The sequence below is a fragment of the Erpetoichthys calabaricus genome, chromosome 13 (genome assembly GCF_900747795.2).
Source record: "Erpetoichthys calabaricus chromosome 13, fErpCal1.3, whole genome shotgun sequence".
NCBI classification, from domain to species: domain Eukaryota; kingdom Metazoa; phylum Chordata; class Cladistia; order Polypteriformes; family Polypteridae; genus Erpetoichthys; species Erpetoichthys calabaricus.
Genome location: NC_041406.2, coordinates 74,948,022 through 74,968,453, shown reverse-complemented (window position 1 = coordinate 74,968,453; position 20,432 = coordinate 74,948,022). Strand labels below are relative to the sequence as shown.

Here is a 20,432-nt window from a genome sequence, read left to right as displayed (position 1 = left end):
CGAGGGGGAGGAGCTGATCCCAGTTCCTCCCGTCCGCGCTGACCACCTTGCGCAGCATTTGCTTGAGAGTTTGATTGAACCTCTCGACAAGACCGTCGGTTTGAGGATGATACACCGCGGTCCTTAAGTGCTTTATTTTGAGTAATTTGGCCGTCTCCTTGAACGTCTCCGAGGTAAAGGGCGTCCCTTGATCCGTGAGGATTTCTCTAGGGATCCTGACACGCGCAAATACACCCACTAGTTCCCGAGCGATAGCTTTTGTAGTGGCAGAGCGCAACGGAACTGCCTCTGGATATCGTGTAGCGTAATCCACGAGGACTAATATATATTTAAATCCTCGGGCTGAGGGCTCCAGAGGTCCTACTATAATCGACCCCAATACGCTCAAATGGGACATCAATCAGGGGAAGGGGAACGAGAGGAGCGCGGTCCCTCCTAGGAATTTGCCGCAATTGACATTCTGGGCAAGAAATACAAAAACGGCGAACCTCCTCATTTATTCCCGGCCAATAAAATCTGAGCTTAATCCGCTCCAGAGTTTTTTCGGTGCCTAGATGGCCACCCAGGAGGTGGGCGTGTGCCAACTCACAAACCTGCCGCCGGTAGGTTCGCGGGATTAGCAACAGCTTTCGCATCCCGCCCTCATGATCAGCTGTTCGATATATCAGATCGTTGTCTCGAAGTGAGGGCCGTGAGGTATGGGCAGATGAGTGCGTTGGCCATTGGCTATCACGACTGCATTTTTAGCAAACTTCAGGGAGTCGTCATTCCATTGCTCTCTCCTGAAAGATGCCGGCGTTTTATTAAATTGGAAGTGTAAGTCGGAGAGAGGGTCCGGTCTGACCTCAAGGGGCGGGGAGTCGTCCCGGCTCGTCGAGGCCCTGGTTGATGACGTATCTATGTGCGACGACCCAGGAAGCTCCCCGTCCTCCTCGGAGTCTTCCGTATCTCTTTCCCCCGGCAAGATACACGGCGTGGAAACAGCCTGAGAGGGATTCGTTCCTTCTATTACTAGGCCTACAGAGTTACGAGGAGTGGATATTAGTACACCGCATTTATTGTCACACCAGTCTCGCCCTAGTATCACCGGAAAAGGTGGGTAAGGGTGAACCGCTACGGGGATCTTTCTCACTGCTTCTTCAAAGCTGATGACACACAGGGCGATTTTATATGACTGTGTTTCGCCGTGTATACACCGAATGCTGATCTTTTTTCTCGTTCTCTGTCGCGGTAGTACATAACGACAATCAACAATGGTCATGTTGCTGCCGGTATCCAACAGTGCTGTAACCTTAAAGCCATTGAGTATTACCACCCTCGTATGCCCATTAGCCAGGGGGTTCGTAAATGCACACAACTGTCCTCCCCCCTTCCACTCGCATTCCCCCGTGCTCTCGCGCGAGCGGACCACCCCGCGCCCCGGGGACATCGGAACAGGCTTCGGGTTATATGGAAGGGACTTATATAGTGGGACATAATCCCTACGGAGTCCAATAGAGGACCGTTCTGCTCTCACAGATTCCACTCCAGACCACTGAGCACGCCACCCACCCGGAAACACGGCCCCGGTACTCTCCTACCTGAGTACTTTTAGGGTTCTTTCCCGGTTTCTTCTGGGAAAGCTGCATCCTGCCGACTACGCCACTGTAACAAGAATGAGTCGAAGACATCATAAAGGTTTGGGGCAGCCACCCGTATATTATGCTTGGCGGCAATTGCTCTTTTTAAGTACACGAAGTGAATCGTTCGGAGTCCAAAACAGAACTGCCTGTACTGAGGCAAGATGGCAGTTTTAAAGGCCCAGAAGGGAAATGACGTCTTCGTTGCAGGAAGTGGGAGTGGTATCCTCGTGTTCGGAAGTGACGTCATCCTTGGGGCCGTCCAGAGGCGGGATTTCCCGGGACAGGTCTGCAAGGGACTGAGAGAGATAGTCAGTACACTCCGCCGCCCCCTGGCCTGGCATAGATTTACAAGTGTCTAGGCCCTTCAGCTGTTTCCCATGCACATGTGTGTGACAACATGTATATGTAGATATGTGTATATGTAGATATGTATATATATGTATATATGTTTATGTATATATATGTTTACATAACCTCTTAAACACACTACTTCTCCGCTGCGAAGCGCGGGTATTTTGCTAGTCATTTATATATATTAAAAATAGCAGCGGCCCTAGCACTGACCCCTGTGGAACACCAATCTTAACATCGGCCAGTTCTGATGAGGTTCCTCGCACCATCACCCTCTGCTTCCTGTGTCTGAGCCAATTCTGCACCCATCTACAAACATCACCCTGAACTCCCACCTCTTTTAATTTGATGCCCAACCTCTCATGTGGCACCTTATCAAATACTTTCTGAAAGTCCAGGTAAATAATATCATATGCTCCACTTTGATCATATCCTTTTGTTGCCTCCTCACAGAATTCCAGCATGTTAGTAAACACGACCTCCCTCTTCTGAACCCATGCTGACTGTTTAGAATAACTCCTGTCCTTGCCAGGTGTTGCTCGATCTTATCTTTAATAATTCCTTCCATTAATTTTCCTGTGATGCATGTTAAGCTTACTGGCCTATAGTTGCTTGGATCTGCCCTGTCACCTTTTTTATATAATGGGATGATATTTGCCATTTTCCAGTCCTTCGGAATCTCTCCAGTGCGCAGTGACTTCCTAAAAATATGCGTCAAGGGTTTATATATGTACTCACTAGCCTCCTTAAGAACACAAGGATAAATATTATCTGGTCCTGGTGATTTGTTCGATTTCAGCTTATTTAATCTGAGCAGCACTTCTCCCTCTACAATTTCCAAATCCCTCAGTACCTCCTTAGTAGTCGCGTTTACCTCTGGGAGGTTATCCACTTGCTCACTTGTAAACACCTCAGAAAAATGTAAGTTTAAGGCATCCGCTATTTCACTGTCTGTATCTTTTAATTCCCCTTTACTATTCCTGATGCACTTGACCTCCTCCTTGACTGTTCTTTTACTACTAAAATACTGAAAGAATCTCTTAGGGTCTTCATTCGCCTTATCTGCTATATTCCTCTCCAACTGTCTTTTAGCCTCCCTGATATCCTTCTTAATGGTTGCCCTTATGTTCTCATACGCTCTACAATTCACTTTGCAGTCATTAGTCTTATATGCCTTATAAAGCAGTTTTTTCCTTTGCAACTTCTTTTTTAAATCTTTATTAATCCACAGTGGAGTTTTTTTTAGTTTCCTATTAATTCCAAATTTAGGTATGTGCCTGTCCTCCATTACATGTAAAACATTTTTAAACTTGTTCCACTGCTCCTCGACTGTCTTCACACTTAAAAGCTTATCCCAGTGTATCCTACTTAGACTTTGTCGCATCTGCTCAAAATTAGCCCTACCAAAGTTCAACTTAACAATTTTAGTCTTTGCATCTGCACTCTTACAAAATACTGAGAATTGTATTACATTATGGTCACTTGATCCTAGTGGTTCAATCACCTCTACACTCTCAATTCTATCCTGATTATTACAAAATACTAAATCCAGACAGACTTCACCCCGTGTTGGTGCTTTAACATGCTGTGTTAAGAAACAGTCATTGATTACTTCTAAAAACTCCTGCTCTTGTACTCTGCCATCTGTAAGGTTATCCCAGTTAATATTTGGATAATTAAAGTCCCTCATGACTATAATATCTCCCTGTAAACTTGCCTTTTTGATATTACTAAAAAGATGTGTGTTGAAATTACTGTCTGAATTGGGTGGTCTATAACACACTCCTAAAATAAGACCTCTTTCCCTAATATTTTCCAGGCGAAGCCACATGTCCTCACTAAGATGGGGCTCATCATCCAACTGAAGAAGACTTACATTTAAATCCTGCTTGGCATAAACAGCAACCCCACCACCTTTTCTGTTCTGTCTATCCTTCCTAAAAAATGTGTATCCCTCTATGTTACACTTATCCCCATCTTTGTTATTTAGCCAGGTTTCCGTTATTGCTATAATATCATAATTATGCTCTGCTACATATAACTCCAACTCACTTACCTTATTTTTGATACTTATAGCATTAAGGCAAGCTATTTTTAATGTGTTACTCCTTCTACATTTAAATGTTTGCTTAGAATTTACATTACTATGCATTCTTGTTTCTACACCATTGTTTGTTCTTCCATGTATAGATCTAAACCTGGCCTGTCCTAAACTCCCTGCCCCTCCATTCCCTAGTTTAAACAATCCTCGACTAGCCTACACATACGCCTCCCCAATACATTGGTGCCCCTCCAGTTCAGATGTAACCCGTCACGGCGGAACAGGTCCCATCTGTTCCAGAAGGAGTCCCAATGCCCCATAAACCTATACCCTTCTACCCTGCACCAAGATTTGAGCCACGCGTTAAGCCTTATAATCTCCTCAATCTTACCTGGACTGGCGCGTGGCACAGGCAGAACTTCGGAGAAGACTACCTTGTCAGTTCTGCTCCTCAGCTTAGCACCGAACTCTTTTAATTTGGATCGCAGAACTGACAGACTACCCTTATGTATGTCATTTGTTCCAACATGGACAATGACAACTGGATCCATCCCCGCACTGGCCAAGAGCCTATCCACCCTTCCAGGGAGGTCCCCCACCTGTGCTCCCGGAAGGCAACACACCATGCGAGACTCTCTCTCTCTGGAGCACACCTGTGCTTCAATCCCCCTAATGACTGAGTCCCCAACTATCACTACCTCTCTCTTTTTGGGAACTGGTTTTGAGGTGGCCCGTTGGGGCTCCTCATCCCTGCCTACCACCTCAGAATCATCAGAGACACCGTCCAGCTCCGCAAGGACATGGTAACGGTTTGTCACTTCTAATTCTGGGGTTGATGCTCCCGAACAGTGTGCACCTTACGCCTTGTGACCGTGACCCACCTGTTTCTACCTGTCTGGTCTGGAATCTCCTCCCGCGCCACCTTGGGGGTGCACACTATCTCTCTAAAGGACACCTGGGCCAAGTCCGCCAATTCTCTATTACAACGCAGGTCAGCCAACTCCTCCTCCAGTTCAGCGACCCTGAACTCGAGGTGCTGGATCAGCTGACATCTCTTGCAGATGTAGCCCTCATAGACAACTGGCTCTTCCAAACCATCATCTAAAAAGTCCAACATCCAACAGGACTTGCATTGCACGGGCCTCATTATTAAAATTTGATTTGGGATTAGTAAACTGCCTTAAGTTTTTTTTAAGTTTTTTTTTTTTTTTTTAAATTAAATTTCTCCTTCTTTCGGCAGCTTCTTAACTTAAATGGTATAACTAAGATCTGCTACAGATATTTTACACCTTTTCATCTTAAGCTCCTGTACTGTTCTCCCTCTCAGCTGCCTGCTATTTGTCTTTCTATGAGGTTAACTTTACTTTTCTCTGTGTCTTCTCCTACCTTTGCGCTCCTCTTTCTTATAAGCTCTCCACTCGCACTGTTTGTATTCCCCCGTATTAATGAACCCTTACGCTGTCGACCACTTACAGTTCTACCTGTACTAAGGACTGTTTAATCTAAAATAAACAAAAAAAAAAACAAAAAAAAATAAAACTTTACTACCTTGTTTGCTCCTACAGCCACTTGTGCCTGATCAGCGCCTTAACGCTGGCCGCTTACCTGCGCACTGCTGAGCCTTTTACTGCTTTGAAGTCAGCCGCGGCCTTTTTTTCTTTTCCTTTTAAAGGAATCGCTGTTACGACGACGCTGTTATTTGCTTACAAATGCCGATATCAGTTACTGCTGCTTTCTACCCTACCTCCTCGATGCTAATTCCAATACAGATTACAAGAACAAAAACAAAAACAGGTACAAGTAACTTTTCCAAGCGCACCTCCAAACACCCAGCTACTTTTGCTCTTGTGCGGGTGAAAAAAAAAGCAAAAAAAAAACCCTTCTAAAGGGAAAAAAGCTTTAAACATTCCCACACGGTTCCTTAGCGGCAACCAAAACCCAGGTTTTAAGAGCAAAATGTATTTTTTTATTTAAATCTCACACCACAGAACAGACCAAAAAATCTCAACAGCCTCTAGCGTTTGCAAAGCACATGTCAGCACAAAGCACACGTCAGCCATGTCAGTTATGGTGTATAAAATCTACAAATTATTCTCTATATTTTTATTATTATATTTTGCTCAATCCCAACAAGATGAATTCAGATGTAGGAGGCATTATAATAAAAAGGCATATCCTCTTCCCTTACACCTCACCTTTATAACAGTTGTTCACAGCATAGTGCTAAATTGGTATTACAGCCTGGAAAAGGAAGACTGAGCCGTTGCCTAAGGATATTGAGTACTTTATGGATGGACATCTAATTATTTTACAGCCTGGGAAAGGAAGATCTGCGACACCTCAGAGATCATAAAAGGTTTTATTTTTTGGGAAAACGGACAGTGAATTAATTCTTCATTTTGACAGCCAGCTAATCAGAATATCTATCAATCACATCTTGCAAAACCCCCTGGTACAATTTTAGAATAAATATTGCCTCATCTGAGTAGTGAGTAGGGAAGTAAGGAAGTAGGGAGGAAGAAGAACGGACAAAGACGTCACTGGTCATCAGAAAAGCATCATGAACATCGATTGCTAAATCAAATGCCTCCCTGGGACATTCATCCTTGTTTTCTCTACTTTTTTATTGTAAGTTTTTTCTAAAGACTATATATATTCAGACTTTCCTATCAATACCTATTTTCTATTATTCTTTGTTCCAGTGGTATTATTATTATTCTTTTAATAAATACCATGCTGCTTTTAACTTTCTATGCTTTGTCTTAATGTCTATAGAGTGATTGAAATAATAAGTTAGATTTCTTTGAGCACCTAGTGCAGCTGGAAATTTGCCATTACCTCTGTGCTGCGAGGTTTATTAAGGCTGCGAGTGAGAGCTCCACTCAATAGTAGGGAACAGTACGTAAAGAAGGTATTCTTGGCTGATAAATGGCCTATAGTCAAGAGTGCTGAGTCTTTGTATGTTTAAATGTATTCTTGTAGACCAAAAGTAATATTTAGGTCTGAGATATCACTAAAGCATCGAAGTAAGTCTCTTGAAGTGCTGAGTGACAGGCTGTGTTATTCCTAAAGCATTTGTGTGGTTTAAAGTGCTAAAGGTTAATCAGCGTGGGTGTGTCATTCATGGGGCACTGTTGTGGTAAGGGTCTGTGTGTATGCGTATAGCTATGTATCTGTATGTGTTCATCTTAAAGTGCAACAGTAGACCAACCCGATAACGAACTTGACGAGTACACTTACCCTTGAGGGAAAACCGGTAAAGGGTAAGTAGAGGGAAATACTACGATAATACAACATAAAATAACAAAAATGTAATATAAATAAGGGCATTGCACAGACTTATATAATGCAAACCACAGAGCAATATGAATAAGTAGAATTGTTCTATAGTTTTACCCATCTTGCCTTTCTTCCAGCAAAGTCATCAATAACATTGTCATAAGAAAACTGCTACTGATGGAAAGTCCTGTGAGATGTTCTTGTGCCAATGAAGACTTTAAGTATGTTTTCTCATGGGTGGGTGTTGATTTGTTTTGAACCTAGTTTTGTTAAACTTGACTTGCTTGTATGGAGTGTTATTTGATTTTAATAAAATCAATAAAATGCTTAAAAAAACTATGTTTTAATGAGTTTGAGCTTAGAGAAGATCCTAACAGCAGAAACACTATAACTGGAAGAGTGTCACAGGTTCTAATTGCAGCCCACATATTGGGGTATATTTCTGTTAATTTTTTTTTCATGCAAAAAGTTCAAAACTATGGAACCCCTGAGGGGACACTGTGTAATTTTTTTCTGGGGATTTTTTCTGGTGCGCACCAGATAGTTTCAAGTGAGAACCAGATAATTTTAAGTGACTTTCAAGCGCATGCTTAATTCTTGCGCATGCGCACCAGAAACTATTCTATGCACACCTCTTGATATTGCCACATATGTCTATGCAGCATTTGTCACGTCTAAATTTCATCTGGGTCTAAATATGGGCTCTGTATTGGGATAATGTAACATTAAAAAATAACAGGAAAAAAACATTTTGTCACTGGACACTTTCAATTGTATAGAGCCCCTGATGTCTTTCAGTGATAATGTATTCATGACAAACTGCAAGAACAAATGTTATGTCTTTGTGCTTAATACCAAGCTGAAAATATACTTCTATAAAGTCTCTAATTTCCATTTTGTCTAAGTGCAACTATGAAAAATACGGAGCCCCTGAGGGGACATTGTTTCCTTTTTTTTCTGGGGATTTTTCTGGTGCATACCAGATACTTTCAAGTGAGCACCAGATAGTTTCAGAATACAGACAAGCCTTGGTGTTCTTAACAGTGTTTGGGCGGACATTTTCTGGCAGCAAAAGGACTCCTTGAGGCAGCAGTCTCTGCTGCTGGGATCAAATAGCAGGCTTCACATTGGTGTCCAGCAAGTCAAAGTAACTTGCACTAGTGACTTTAGTACCCCTCAGTATGTAGTGTTTGACAATACAGTAACTTGGGTGTATGTGTGGTTGCAAGGACAAGACAAAACCTGTTATTCTGCTGGAATCCAGGCACTTCCTGGCAGGTTGCGCAAGTGCATTTTGAAGGGTGGAGACAACATTGAGAAATGACATAATCAGTTTTGTTAAGGTTTGTTCCATTTTCTAATAAATCCCATTTTCTAACTTTAACTTGGCTTCCCCTCGTACTTTTATCCAGAAAGCATCTGTCAAGCATGTCATTGTCCTTCAGATCAGCGAACAAAGAGATGAAGAATTTCATTGACTCCCTCCTTAGAAGTCCTCACCAACTTTCTATTCATTTATTGGCAGTGCTGGCTCCATCCAAGTAGCTGTTTATAGCGCTTCATACATTTGTACCACAGCAGAGAAACCTTTGAAAATTCCTAATGTAAACATTTTCAGTACCCAGATCTCCTCTGGCTATTTTAGGAAAACCTCTGAGTCTTTCTACAGCCTCCACAAAGTAGCCTCCCACAATTTTTGGATTACTGCTTGTAGCAAATGCATTTAACCAAATAATATTTCTGGAAAACCCATCAATGAAACCATTTATACAAATACCAAATGGCTTATGTCTGTCATAATCAAAATGCCATATATAGCTTGGTCCTCTTGCAAAATAGTTACGCTAATGGAGTCTTATGGTTTTTCTAAGACAAACTCCTCCTGAATCTAGCACCTTCAATATCAGAAGAACATCTTCCTTCTTCACATGCAACCAATTTTTTTGACATTTTGCGTGCATCCATTGGTAGCTATGAAGCTGACCTGAACTTTGTAATTGTTGCTGTATAAACAATAATTTCCTCAGTGTTACTATAGACCTTATGATAAAATACTGTAAAACTCTAGAATTCAATATACATTTTAAATGCCTTTCAGTGATAACGTATCCATGACGAACTGCAAGAACAAGCGCTATGTCTTTGTGTTTAAGACCAAGCTGAAAGTAAACTTCTATAAAGTCCATAAATTTCCATTTTTCCTAAGTGCAACTATATGAAACAGAACTATTATGCATCAGAAATTATGTATAGGTATGGAGTCCCATTTCAGTTGATGTGTGGTTGAAAGTATCTGGGGCTCACTTGAAACTATCTGGTGCATACCAGAAAAATCCCCAGAAGAAAAATCACACAATATGCTCTCATGGGCTCCATACTACACTTCCATTTTTGTTAAGTTTTTTGATGGCAGATTGGGAAAATTTTGCATTTCAATTGCAAATTCCCTGTCATGATTGCTCATCATGGGTTAGAGCTGTACTCAGGGTTTAACAGTGCTCTAGCAACTCTTCTTTTGACATGCTGGGGAAGTTGAGGAGCACTCCAAATTCCAAAACAAAATAAAGAAAAATGGCTTATGACTTTTATTACATTCTGGAAAGGGGAAAAATATTTTAATATATGAAAATGATAATGTTGAATGATCAAATTAATGTCAATAAAATTGTATGCATTTTTCTTGAAGCATATTATGTATGCTTTTGTGCAGGTCACTTAAAAGAAATAGACCTAACCGTATTTCTGAAAATTACTTTGTAAGGACTGTTATTTTTTCCTAAACAGCCAAATAATTTTTCCAACTTTCCCTATAACAAATTTAAATTACAGCGACTGGACGAGGGGCGATGAGGTATGGTGAAAATCCGTATTTATATCATATTTGAGCATATTTATTTAATTTACTTTCATTTAACATTATAATATCTTAGAAAATGATAGTGTTGCAATACTATGAGTAAAAATATATATTAAAAATAAATTATACCCTCTTTACCGTTGTCCTGTGCTAAACAGCGCCCTTCGCGGCCGCCTATACTGAGTAAGAGGCGAGCTGACTCTGCTCAATTCAAATCTACAGACACTTAATTTGTGTTATTTGTTTGTTTTTTTTTATGTTTATGAGCATAACTCCTAAAATGTGAAGAACATAGTAAAAGAGATGAGCAAAAGATCATGATACTGATACAAAATCATATAAAACCCCTTTCACTAGTAATCAATAACAATACAATTACGTACTCTATAACAAATTAGGAATTTCAGATTTATATAAAATCTTACCTTGTTATACAGTTCCATCTTGAAGTTTTCAATAAAATAGAACTTATTGGCTTCAATGGAATTCATTTTTGTGTAAGTCATTACTGCATCAAAACCAAATTTCATAAACTTTTTATTTTCATCAAAGAGAATGCAGGTTGGAGTTTTAGGTAATCTGAACCCATACTCCATGCCCCAAAACACACTTCTAATATTTTCTTGCTTTCCCTTTACAGAGAAACAGTATCCACTGTATGCTGTCCCAAAGTCAACAGCAATAACCAGAAGAGCCATGTTACTGAAAGGTGTTCGATAAAAGATGTGATAGCTCAAAAAGCTCATAAAATAGAAAGTTGAAGATCGTTTTCTTTGCTTCTTTTTTAGTGCGAAAAAGTCCTATCAAAGTACAATTCCTGTCAAGCGGCTTCTGCCCAGACAGCGATTCAAACATAAGTTATTGATTTTACAGCTGCAGGTTACACCCATTACAAAAATCGAAACAAAAAGTAAATGCGTCTCAAGACTACATGAGGAACTGTTTCGGACAAAGTAAAATAGGTTTGCAAATAAATGGTAAAATGTGACAATAAATAAATAATAACATGGTATGTGAGTATAAATAAGTAAATATGTCACGAAATATTTTGCTGCTTATTTTCATGTGTATTTGTTTAATTATCCATCCATCTATCCATTTTCTAAACCAACCAAGCAGAGAAACCGAGTTTATTTATTTATTTATGTGACACCGAACGCAATACAAAACCCACTTTAAAATGAATACTGTAATTTCCATCCGTTACATTTGAGACGATGGGCTCTACAAAGTATAAATATTTTTTTTAAATTTCAATTAGTTATAAATATTTCTTCATTCCAGCCCTGGAGACTTGAACAAAGTATCTAATTTCAAAGAGAAACGAAAGTATAAAATTTTAGGAGTATGCTGTTCCTTACAGTTTCGCTATGACAGGGGAAAGTACACTGTTTCAAAAATAATAAAACATCAGATATGTGGTCAAGCTTTGAGTTACGCAATGACACAAGTGCGCGAATGCGCCAATGGGTCTGTTGTAGTGAACGACAATTCACATCTTTGAAACCAGGGAAAGTAAACATGTTTTCTCAAATTGGTGTTCATAATAGCAGGTATGTTATCTAATCTCCTTTAACCCATAATAACTGCAGGTTTCCTTCTCTTCTTTCGCCTATGTAAATTCATCTCCACAATCCTTTCCCTGAATACAAGAAACGCATTTTAAAAATATACCCCTCCCTAGAACGTGTTCGGAAATGTTAGATTCATGTTAATTGGGCGAATAAACTTGTTTCATAATGAAAGTAAAAGTTGAAAGACCCAGGACTGCTCACAGTTTCATTATGACACAAGGCGCGGACATATGCATATCAAGTCTTTTATAATAAACCCGAATAAGCAACTTTTCTTGAGCCGAAGTAAGATCAAGGCGTGATTTTTTTTTTCTGAGAACACACTCTACTCGTTTCTGAACCATAATGGTAAGTGAGCGGAAAACGTATTTTGATGGTGCATATACTAGCTTGCCAAAGGGGTACATTTAAATGCGTGATAGCACGGTGTAGGTAAAACTATAAGGTTTCACGAATCATGGCAATCTGCCTCAAATCCCTTTTGCAACTGTGCTTTTCTTCAGGTTATGTGGTTTTTCGTCGCACCCAGGCACGTTATTTAATGGGACAACCAGGGAGTCTGCTCTGGTCCTATAATAAGGCTATACAGCAGAATGCAAAAATTCAAACTGTATATCACTAAGACACATGTAGTTTCATGCGCGGATGTCCGAATTCTGAGGCAATATAAAAAATTACAAGATAAAGCTATAGCAACTTACAGCAATTAAAAATGTCCAAGAATAGGAATGGACACCGCCTACTATATAGGCTGCATTTGCTAAATAAGGCACAATTTATGGTGGGGTGGAAGCCGAGACTACGAGTTGCCGAATAAGTAGAAACTGTCCTCGGTGCGTTAGTAGCCAACTTCATTGAACGTCACTTCGGAGTGACTTGACAGCATTAAAAATTCAATTTAGAAATATACGTTTTTAATGATTTCCCAAATAATACAATGTAACCATCACTTTAAGACGGGCAAAATAAGTTTTTAAATCATCTTTCAAAATGAGTTTGTGAGATAATTTTTCTAGTTAACGGTGCCGGGTCCGTGTCCGTCAGGTCCATATATTTGCACATCAAAAGCGCTGTACGAACTTCAAGCACTTACCGTCCGGGTAATTAAAATCATGCATGCCTGCCGAGACAAACCCTGTAATCACTGAGTGATGTTTTTGCTGTTCTTTCCTTCGTTGTCCACCGGCCCAAAGTTATACTGATAGCAAGGGTCAAGCGGGCCACTAGTGGAGTCCAGCGGACAAAACAACGGTCCATCAGCGGCCTGCCGCCAGAGATCCGCTGCAATTTTACACATTGGCTTAAGAGAGGCTCGCTAGAGGCAGCAGCTGGCGGCTGACAGTCGGTCGTCGGGCGGTAGGAGTGCATTTGCCGACGGAGACCTGCACTTTTTAGCCATGATGTGCATTTTCATTAAATCTTAATAATAAATACTGATATTGGCAGTTCATTAATTGACCACCACTCATGTAGGGAAACTTTCAACTAGACTGCAACACACGTAGTAAAAGTCTTGATATGTTTATCTGAGCAAAGAATATGGAACAACAATAATAACGCCGATAATACTATATTGTACACTTTTATGCCCTTTTTTCTTGCAATCTTCTCCATTCACGTGCAACACCGCCTGTACAAAGATAGCAAAAATATAAAAAAGAGATAATTAATATGGGATGGTAATAGAACAAGGTCCAAATAAAACAGCTTTAATTTAAAAACAGTGAAAGCTTACATTGCAAATGTTTTTCCGCATTCATTCTTCGACTTTTTCGGCCCCCATCTGTTAGAGGCACCTTTCAGAGAGTCACCTCCTGCTCCAGTTCCTCTTCATTAACTTCCTTTGTGGTGGGATTTGTCCTGATTGTCCCTGCCATCACACAAATATTTGATGTTAACTTCTGTTCTCTTTCTCAGTGTATTAATGAGCACCACTGAAATAATAAAGATACTTATAATACCATCTAGGAGGATTGATGTTAGTTGGTGACTGTAAAGACCTATGCAAAAATAGACATACTGTACTGTGGATGATGCTTTCCAGGTTGAGGTCCTTGAAAGAGATTTTCTCTCCCATAACTGTCCAGTTACACAATTGGGCAGCAGCATTTGTTGTTAGGCAGGGAATCATTCAACTCACTGATTCTTTGACTTTCCTGCCTCCTTTAATAGACAGATATTGCCTCTGTTGGAAAACAGGTATTAGCATGCATGTCTTAGAATAGATGTTCAAATACCCAAAATTGTATTGTACGATCTCTGACAAATGCATTGTGAAAATACTAATTTCACTCAAAGCTCTTGGTCCTGAAAGAACATGGAATCCATATCCTTCCGAGACTCCCCTTTGTTGAGGGGAAGAGATAAAGGAAACTCCACATTATTTGCAATTTTCAGGATCTTTTCTGTATTGTCCAGTCTCTGCATGATGTTAGAGAGCTTTCTGGTAAGCTCCTCCTGCATCTTCCTCAACACTGTCATGGTTGTTGTTCTGAAGTGACCTGTAATGTAAAAAGGGCTATATCAAAATTATAAAAGTGCAAGTAGATTGATTGCTACTCTATCTGCTATATGTTATGTTTACACAATACTCATTGTCAAGTGCATTCTAATGAGACAGGTTCTGCTGGGATTCGCCATGGTCCAGACTTACTACAACTTGTTAAAGCCACAATACATAACTTAGCAATTACTATGACAAATTTTGATTGACAATTCTAGTAAGGTGAAAGAAAAGTTACCAAATGCATACATCTCTGTATTTCCATAGTGATAACACCATTGTTTTATCTTTGTCTTGAGAATGGCTACGTCAGTCTCAAGCTATACTTACCTGATGTTTGTGGTAGCACCAGTGGTTCTGGCCCTGAATGAGAAATTATCAAAAGTTAGTAGTGATTTTTGTTATGCAATTATGTAAATAAGATTTCAAAAAATATTTTGTCACAGCACATGTAAGTGTTATAATATTTATGTGAGTTTGCACGCATCACTGTAGAATTACCTTCCAGGTGAATGGCCATTTTTGAAAAACAAAATGCAATACTGGGAGGGCAAATGTTTACTTCACTACATTATCAGTCTGTTCATTTAATACTGATATGTAATTTGTTGCAAAAAAGACAGTCGATTGGTATGTCCCATGGAACTGACTGATTCCCAAATCAAGAAAACGTTCTTGAAAACAGGCACTGCATATACCTGCATGTTGTATAGAGGCTGTCCTGTCCTTGGGGCTGTACAGTGGTTTGGGTCCTGTAAAAAAGTGTTATTTAAATATCTTAATCTAACATCAGCATGCATATACCTTTTCTTTTGAACAACAACAAAAACATTTATATAGCAAATTTTCATACAAATGAAAAGTTTTACAAACCTTTTCTTCAACATGCATCCACATCAATTGCTATGAACCTACCTTTTCTTTTCTACACTATCTCACAAGGATAAAAATGAACTATGAAAATACATATGTTCCACTACATAAATGCCTAAGTACCAGAAATCTGACTTTAGTATTTTTTATTTCTGGCCCTCTGAATAGGACCCTTGTGACCATATGGCCAACCAACATATCACAGTCTGCTATATTGCAGGAGATGTATCTTTTCTTTTTAACACCGTCTCACATTAATGACAGTTTGAAAGTATATGTATTTCACCACATATATATTAAACTACAAGTAATTTTACTTTAGAATTTTTAATTTGCAGCCCACTAAACATGGCACATTTGAACACTTGCCCAACTGACTCACTACATTCTATATGTTTATACATTTAACTTTTCTTTTGTATACTGACTCACAATAATAACAATGGAATATGAAATTACTTCTGTTGCAGTATATATGCGCTGAATTATAGGAGCTTTAACTGTTAAATTTTTTATTTGTTGTCCTCTGAACTTGGCACATTTGAACATTTGGTTACTGACACAGCACATACTGCTCTATTGCTATCGACTTTTCTTCTGTACACTGCCTCACATTAATAACATTGGGAATTGAAAATACATGTGTTCCACTACATACTATACTGTATATACTGAAAAGCAGGATTTTTTTACTATGGAATTGTTTTTATTGGTGGCCCTCTGAACAGTTGTGGCAGTTGTGGATGTTTGGCCAAGTGACACACCACATTCTGCTATATTACAATAGACTTATCTTTTCTTCTGTACACCGTTTCACATAGATGAAAGTGGATCATGAAATAGTATGTGTTCCAGTACATATATGCTGAATTACAAGAGATTTTATTGTACTATTTTTTTATCTGTGGCCCTTTGAACATGTGAACATTTAGTCAACTGACATGCCACATTTTGTTTTATTTCTATAGAATTATCTTTTCTTTTTACACTGTCTTATGTAGATTACACTAAACTATGAAGTTAAACATGTTCCACAACATATATTGTGAATTACAAAAAAATGTTACTATGGATTTTTTTTTATTTGTGGCACTCTGAGGTTGGTACTTGTGAACTGCTGGATACTTCAGGATCATGTCAATATTTGAAGAATTAGAAAATAGTGCTTTTTCATTTGTCCTTTGTGTTATTGGAAATGTTTTATTTACACAATGTCTCATAATAATGTAATGAAACCACATTATACTGTTCTAAAAATGTTAAGTTAAGCTGAGTTGAGAATTAATTTTCACATGCACCATAAGCAGTCAGTCACATTGTACAATGAAAATCTTACTGTGCATGCTTTTCCAGTCACCAGTTTACACAAATTAAACAAAATGCAATTATTATGCTGATAGTCAATAGACAATATATACTGCTCAAAAAAATTAAAGGAACACTTTTTAATCAGAGTGTAGCATCAAGTCAATGAAATTCTGGGCTATTGATCTGGTCAGTTAAGTAGCAGAGGGGGCTGTTAATCAGTTTCAGCTACTTTGGTGTTAATGAAATTAACAACAGGTGCACTAGAGGGGCAACAATGAGACAATCCCTAAAACAGGAATGGTTTAACAGGTGGAGGCCACTGACATTTTTCCTTCCTCATCTTTTCTGACTGTTTTTTCACTCGTTTTGCATTTGGCTACGGTCAGTGTCACAACTGGTAGCATGAAGCGATACCTGGACCCTACAGAGGTGGCATAGGTAGTCCAACTTCTCCAGGATGGCACATCAATATGTGCCATTGCCAGAAGGTTTGCTGTGTCTCCCAGCACAGTCTCAAGGGCATGGAGAAGATTCCAGGAGACAGGCAGTTACTCTAGGAGAGCTGGACAGGGCCATAGAAGGTCATTAACCCATCAGCAGAACTGGTATCTGCTCCTTTGGGCAAGGAGGAACAGGATGAGCACTGCCAGAGCCATACAAAATGACCTCCAGCAGGCCACTGGTGTGAATGTTTCTGACCAAACAATCAGAAACAGACTTCATGAGGGTGGCCTGAAGGCCTGATGTCTTCTAGTGGGCCCAGTGTTCACTGCCCAGCACTGTGGAGCTCAATTGGCATTTGCCATAGAATACCAGAATTGGCAGATCCAACACTGGTGCCCTGTGGTTTTCACAGATGAGAAGAGGTTCACCCTGCGCACATGTGACAGACGTGAAAGGGTCTGGAGAAGCTGTGGAGAATGTTATGCTGCCTGTAACATCATTCAGCATGACTGATTTGGTGGTGGGTCAGTGATAGTCTGGGGAGGCATATCCATGGAGAGACGCACAGACCTCTACAGGCTAGACAACGGCACCTTAACTGCCATTAGGTATCGGGATGAAATCCTTGGACCAATTGTCAGACCCTATGCTGGTGCAATGGGTCCTGGGTTTCTCATGGTGCATGACAATACCCGGCCTCATGTGGCGAGAGTATGCAGGCAGTTCCTGGAAGATGAAGGAATTGACACCATTGAGTGGCCCCCATGCTCGCCTGACCTAAATCCAATAGAACACCTCTGGGACATTATGTTTTGGTCCATATAACGCCACCAGGTTGCACCTCAGACTGTCCAGGAGCTCAGTGATGCCCCGGTCCAGATCTTGGAGGAAATCCCCCAGGACACCATCCGTCATTTCATTAGGACATTGTGAGGCATGCATACAAGCACGTAGGGACTATACGAACTACTGAGTATGATTTTGAATTACTGCAATGAAATTTTGGCAAAATGGACTAGCCTGCCGCATCATTTTTTCACTTTGATTTTCAGGGTGTCTTTGAATTCAGCCCTCTGTAGGTTGATAATTTTCATTTCCATCAAACAATGTGGCATCCTTTCGTTCCTAACACATTACTCTGCCCATATCAGTATAGATATCCAGCAGGATTTTTTTCCCCATTGAGAACTGATGTGTTTTCAAAGTGTTCCTTTAATTTTTTTGAGCAGTTTATAAGAAAATTTTTCAAAATAAAAACAGTAGTGGAATAGTCAGTGTAGTGCAAATACCATGAGTAAACATATAAATGAGATTGTCCCAACCCTAAACTGTCACCTTGACATGAAAAAAAGGCTTGTGCACCATAGTCATGCTCAGGTTAGGGTCTCACTTGGCAAACAGGTTTGGGCTGAAAGATCAGACAAAGAATGGTTCATAATGACCCTCATAAAGATACAGATTAAAAAAAACAGTGTACCCTGCCTAGAATAGTGTTACTGGATCCCACTTCTGACAAAAAATGCACAAATAAATGGCCCAGGCAGTCCTAATGGGTCTAGTACTACTTACTATTCATAATATACAGCAGAGCACAACCTAGTCAGCTTAGAAGTCTGTTACTGCCATGTAACAAACAGTTTGGGGGAGTTAACTACATCAGTTTGTCAGCTGGACACCCTGTCACATATTTTTAAAATTATTCTTTCATAATTGTTGTCTCCATTTTCCTTCAATACTGAGATTTGCATGTTATACAGCATTAGCAGTGTTACAATTTTGTAAGACAATGTCTACGTTGTAGTGCTGTCGCTTAATCAGACGTATCAGAAGTACTTTTCTGCATACAATATTTGTAGCTTTTTTATAAGGGGTGAACATTATTGGCAGGCAGTGTAGTGTAGTGGATAATGGCATCTGTTATATAATAAGTAATAATAATATTAACAGGTCACTGAAGCTGCATACTCTCAAAACATGCAATACACAGTTGCCCATGAGTAAAACATTCGTGCATTAGATCAATTCCTGTTTTTCCTAGTGACATGGCATTTGTCAATAGTCATTGCAAAACACAATTGTACATAATTCTTTTAAATTGATAGATTATCAGTAGGAATAATGTGGAAGTGGAGTATATATTATTATCATTATTAGATGTTTCAGATTTTTATTAGCATGTATCAGTCTCTCAAGTATTTATTTTCTTTTGCAGGGGACTCATTAAGTGTAAATTGACACTGTCGATCCAGGAGCGTTTCCAAGATTTTTAAGTATCAGGGTTTTTTTTTTGTTTTTGTCACTTGTCTTATATTTATATAAAATCAAAGATCTGGTGTGGGTGCCATGGAGCTTTCACACATGTTCATATAATGATGTAACATTGATCAGTTGTTATATTGTATATGATAGACTAAAAGATCAGGGGCTTACCAATGTTGATTAAGTACACAACTGAGAAAATGAACAGGAGTTGGGTGCAAAAGATCAAGGGATTAGGCCTCTCACACCCCTACCTGCCTCCCAAACGACTGCGTCATGGCATATCTTGGATTGAAACACCCGACTTCCACCTCTACTTCTCTCCTTCTCACTGGAACTTTATAGCACTCTTGTTAACAATTGCATTTTTCTTGATCTACGCTGAACTTTTTCCTTCAATCTTCCATCATTGTACATGCCAGACATGCCCGGGACACTAACTCTTTTTCACTTGTCTATCCACTCTATTGGTTAGTGGTGCTGTTTGCTTTATATACTGTATATAGGTGTAGCAAAAGATTTTAAATAGATGAGCTAAACTAATCAGTGTTTCTATATTTATAGAAAATGTATTATTGATTGATAAAAATACAACAAATGTAAAATGCTGGCACTTGGTACAAAATTGATCAATCAAATATATAGAGTATGTATTTTTCTTCATCATATTGGTAATTCTCAAGGATGCAGTGGCTGCTAAAGGTGCATTAAATAAATACTGACTTGAATAATCATGCAATCAATTTTTTTTTATTTTATGTTTGCACTTTGCCATTAAAAAATCCATTTCTGTAGGTAATTGTCAAACAAGCCAAATTAAATCCAATGTGATTCAATATATACAGTACAGTCATATGAAAAAGTTTGGGAACCCCTCTTAATTATTTGGATTTTTGTTTCTCATTGGCTGAGCTTTCAAAGTAGCAACTTCCTTTTAATATATGACATGCCTTATGGAAACAGTAGTATTTCAGCAGTGACATTCAGTTTATTGGATTAACAGAAAATATGCAAAATGCATCATAACAAAATTAGACAGGTGCATAAATTTGGGCACCCAAACAGAGATATGACATCAATACTTAGTTGAGCCTCCTTTTGCAAATATAACAGCCTCTAGACGCCTCCTATAGCCTTTGATGAGTGTCTGGATTCTGGATGGAGGTATTTTTGAACATTCTTCCATAGAAATCTCTCCAGTTCAGTTCAATTTGATGGCTGCCGAGCATGTACAGCTTGCTTCAAATCATCCCATAGATTTTCAATGATATTCAAGTCAGGGGACTGTGACGGCCATTCCAGAACATTGTACTTCTCCCTC

The 20,432-nt window shown here is 39.4% G+C and overlaps 2 protein-coding genes across 3 annotated transcripts in view; one reads left to right on the top strand and one right to left on the bottom strand.

The window, feature by feature from the left end:
- LOC127530102 (heat shock 70 kDa protein 12A-like) overlaps positions 1 to 10,964 on the bottom strand; it is a 68,720-nt gene extending 57,756 nt beyond the window's left edge. The window contains exon 1 of the mRNA XM_051936033.1: positions 10,576 to 10,964. Coding sequence (XP_051791993.1) covers positions 10,576 to 10,896 — 321 coding nt within the window. The 5' untranslated portion in view covers positions 10,897 to 10,964. The remainder of the gene's footprint in view (positions 1 to 10,575) is intronic.
- A 968-nt stretch (positions 10,965 to 11,932) lies between these two features.
- LOC114645142 (uncharacterized) overlaps positions 11,933 to 20,432 on the top strand; it is a 58,877-nt gene continuing 50,377 nt past the window's right edge. For both annotated transcript variants that reach the window (XM_028793041.1, XM_028793039.1), the window contains exon 1: positions 11,933 to 12,072. In XM_028793041.1, the coding sequence (XP_028648874.1) occupies positions 12,070 to 12,072 (3 nt within the window). In that variant the 5' untranslated portion in view covers positions 11,933 to 12,069. The remainder of the gene's footprint in view (positions 12,073 to 20,432) is intronic.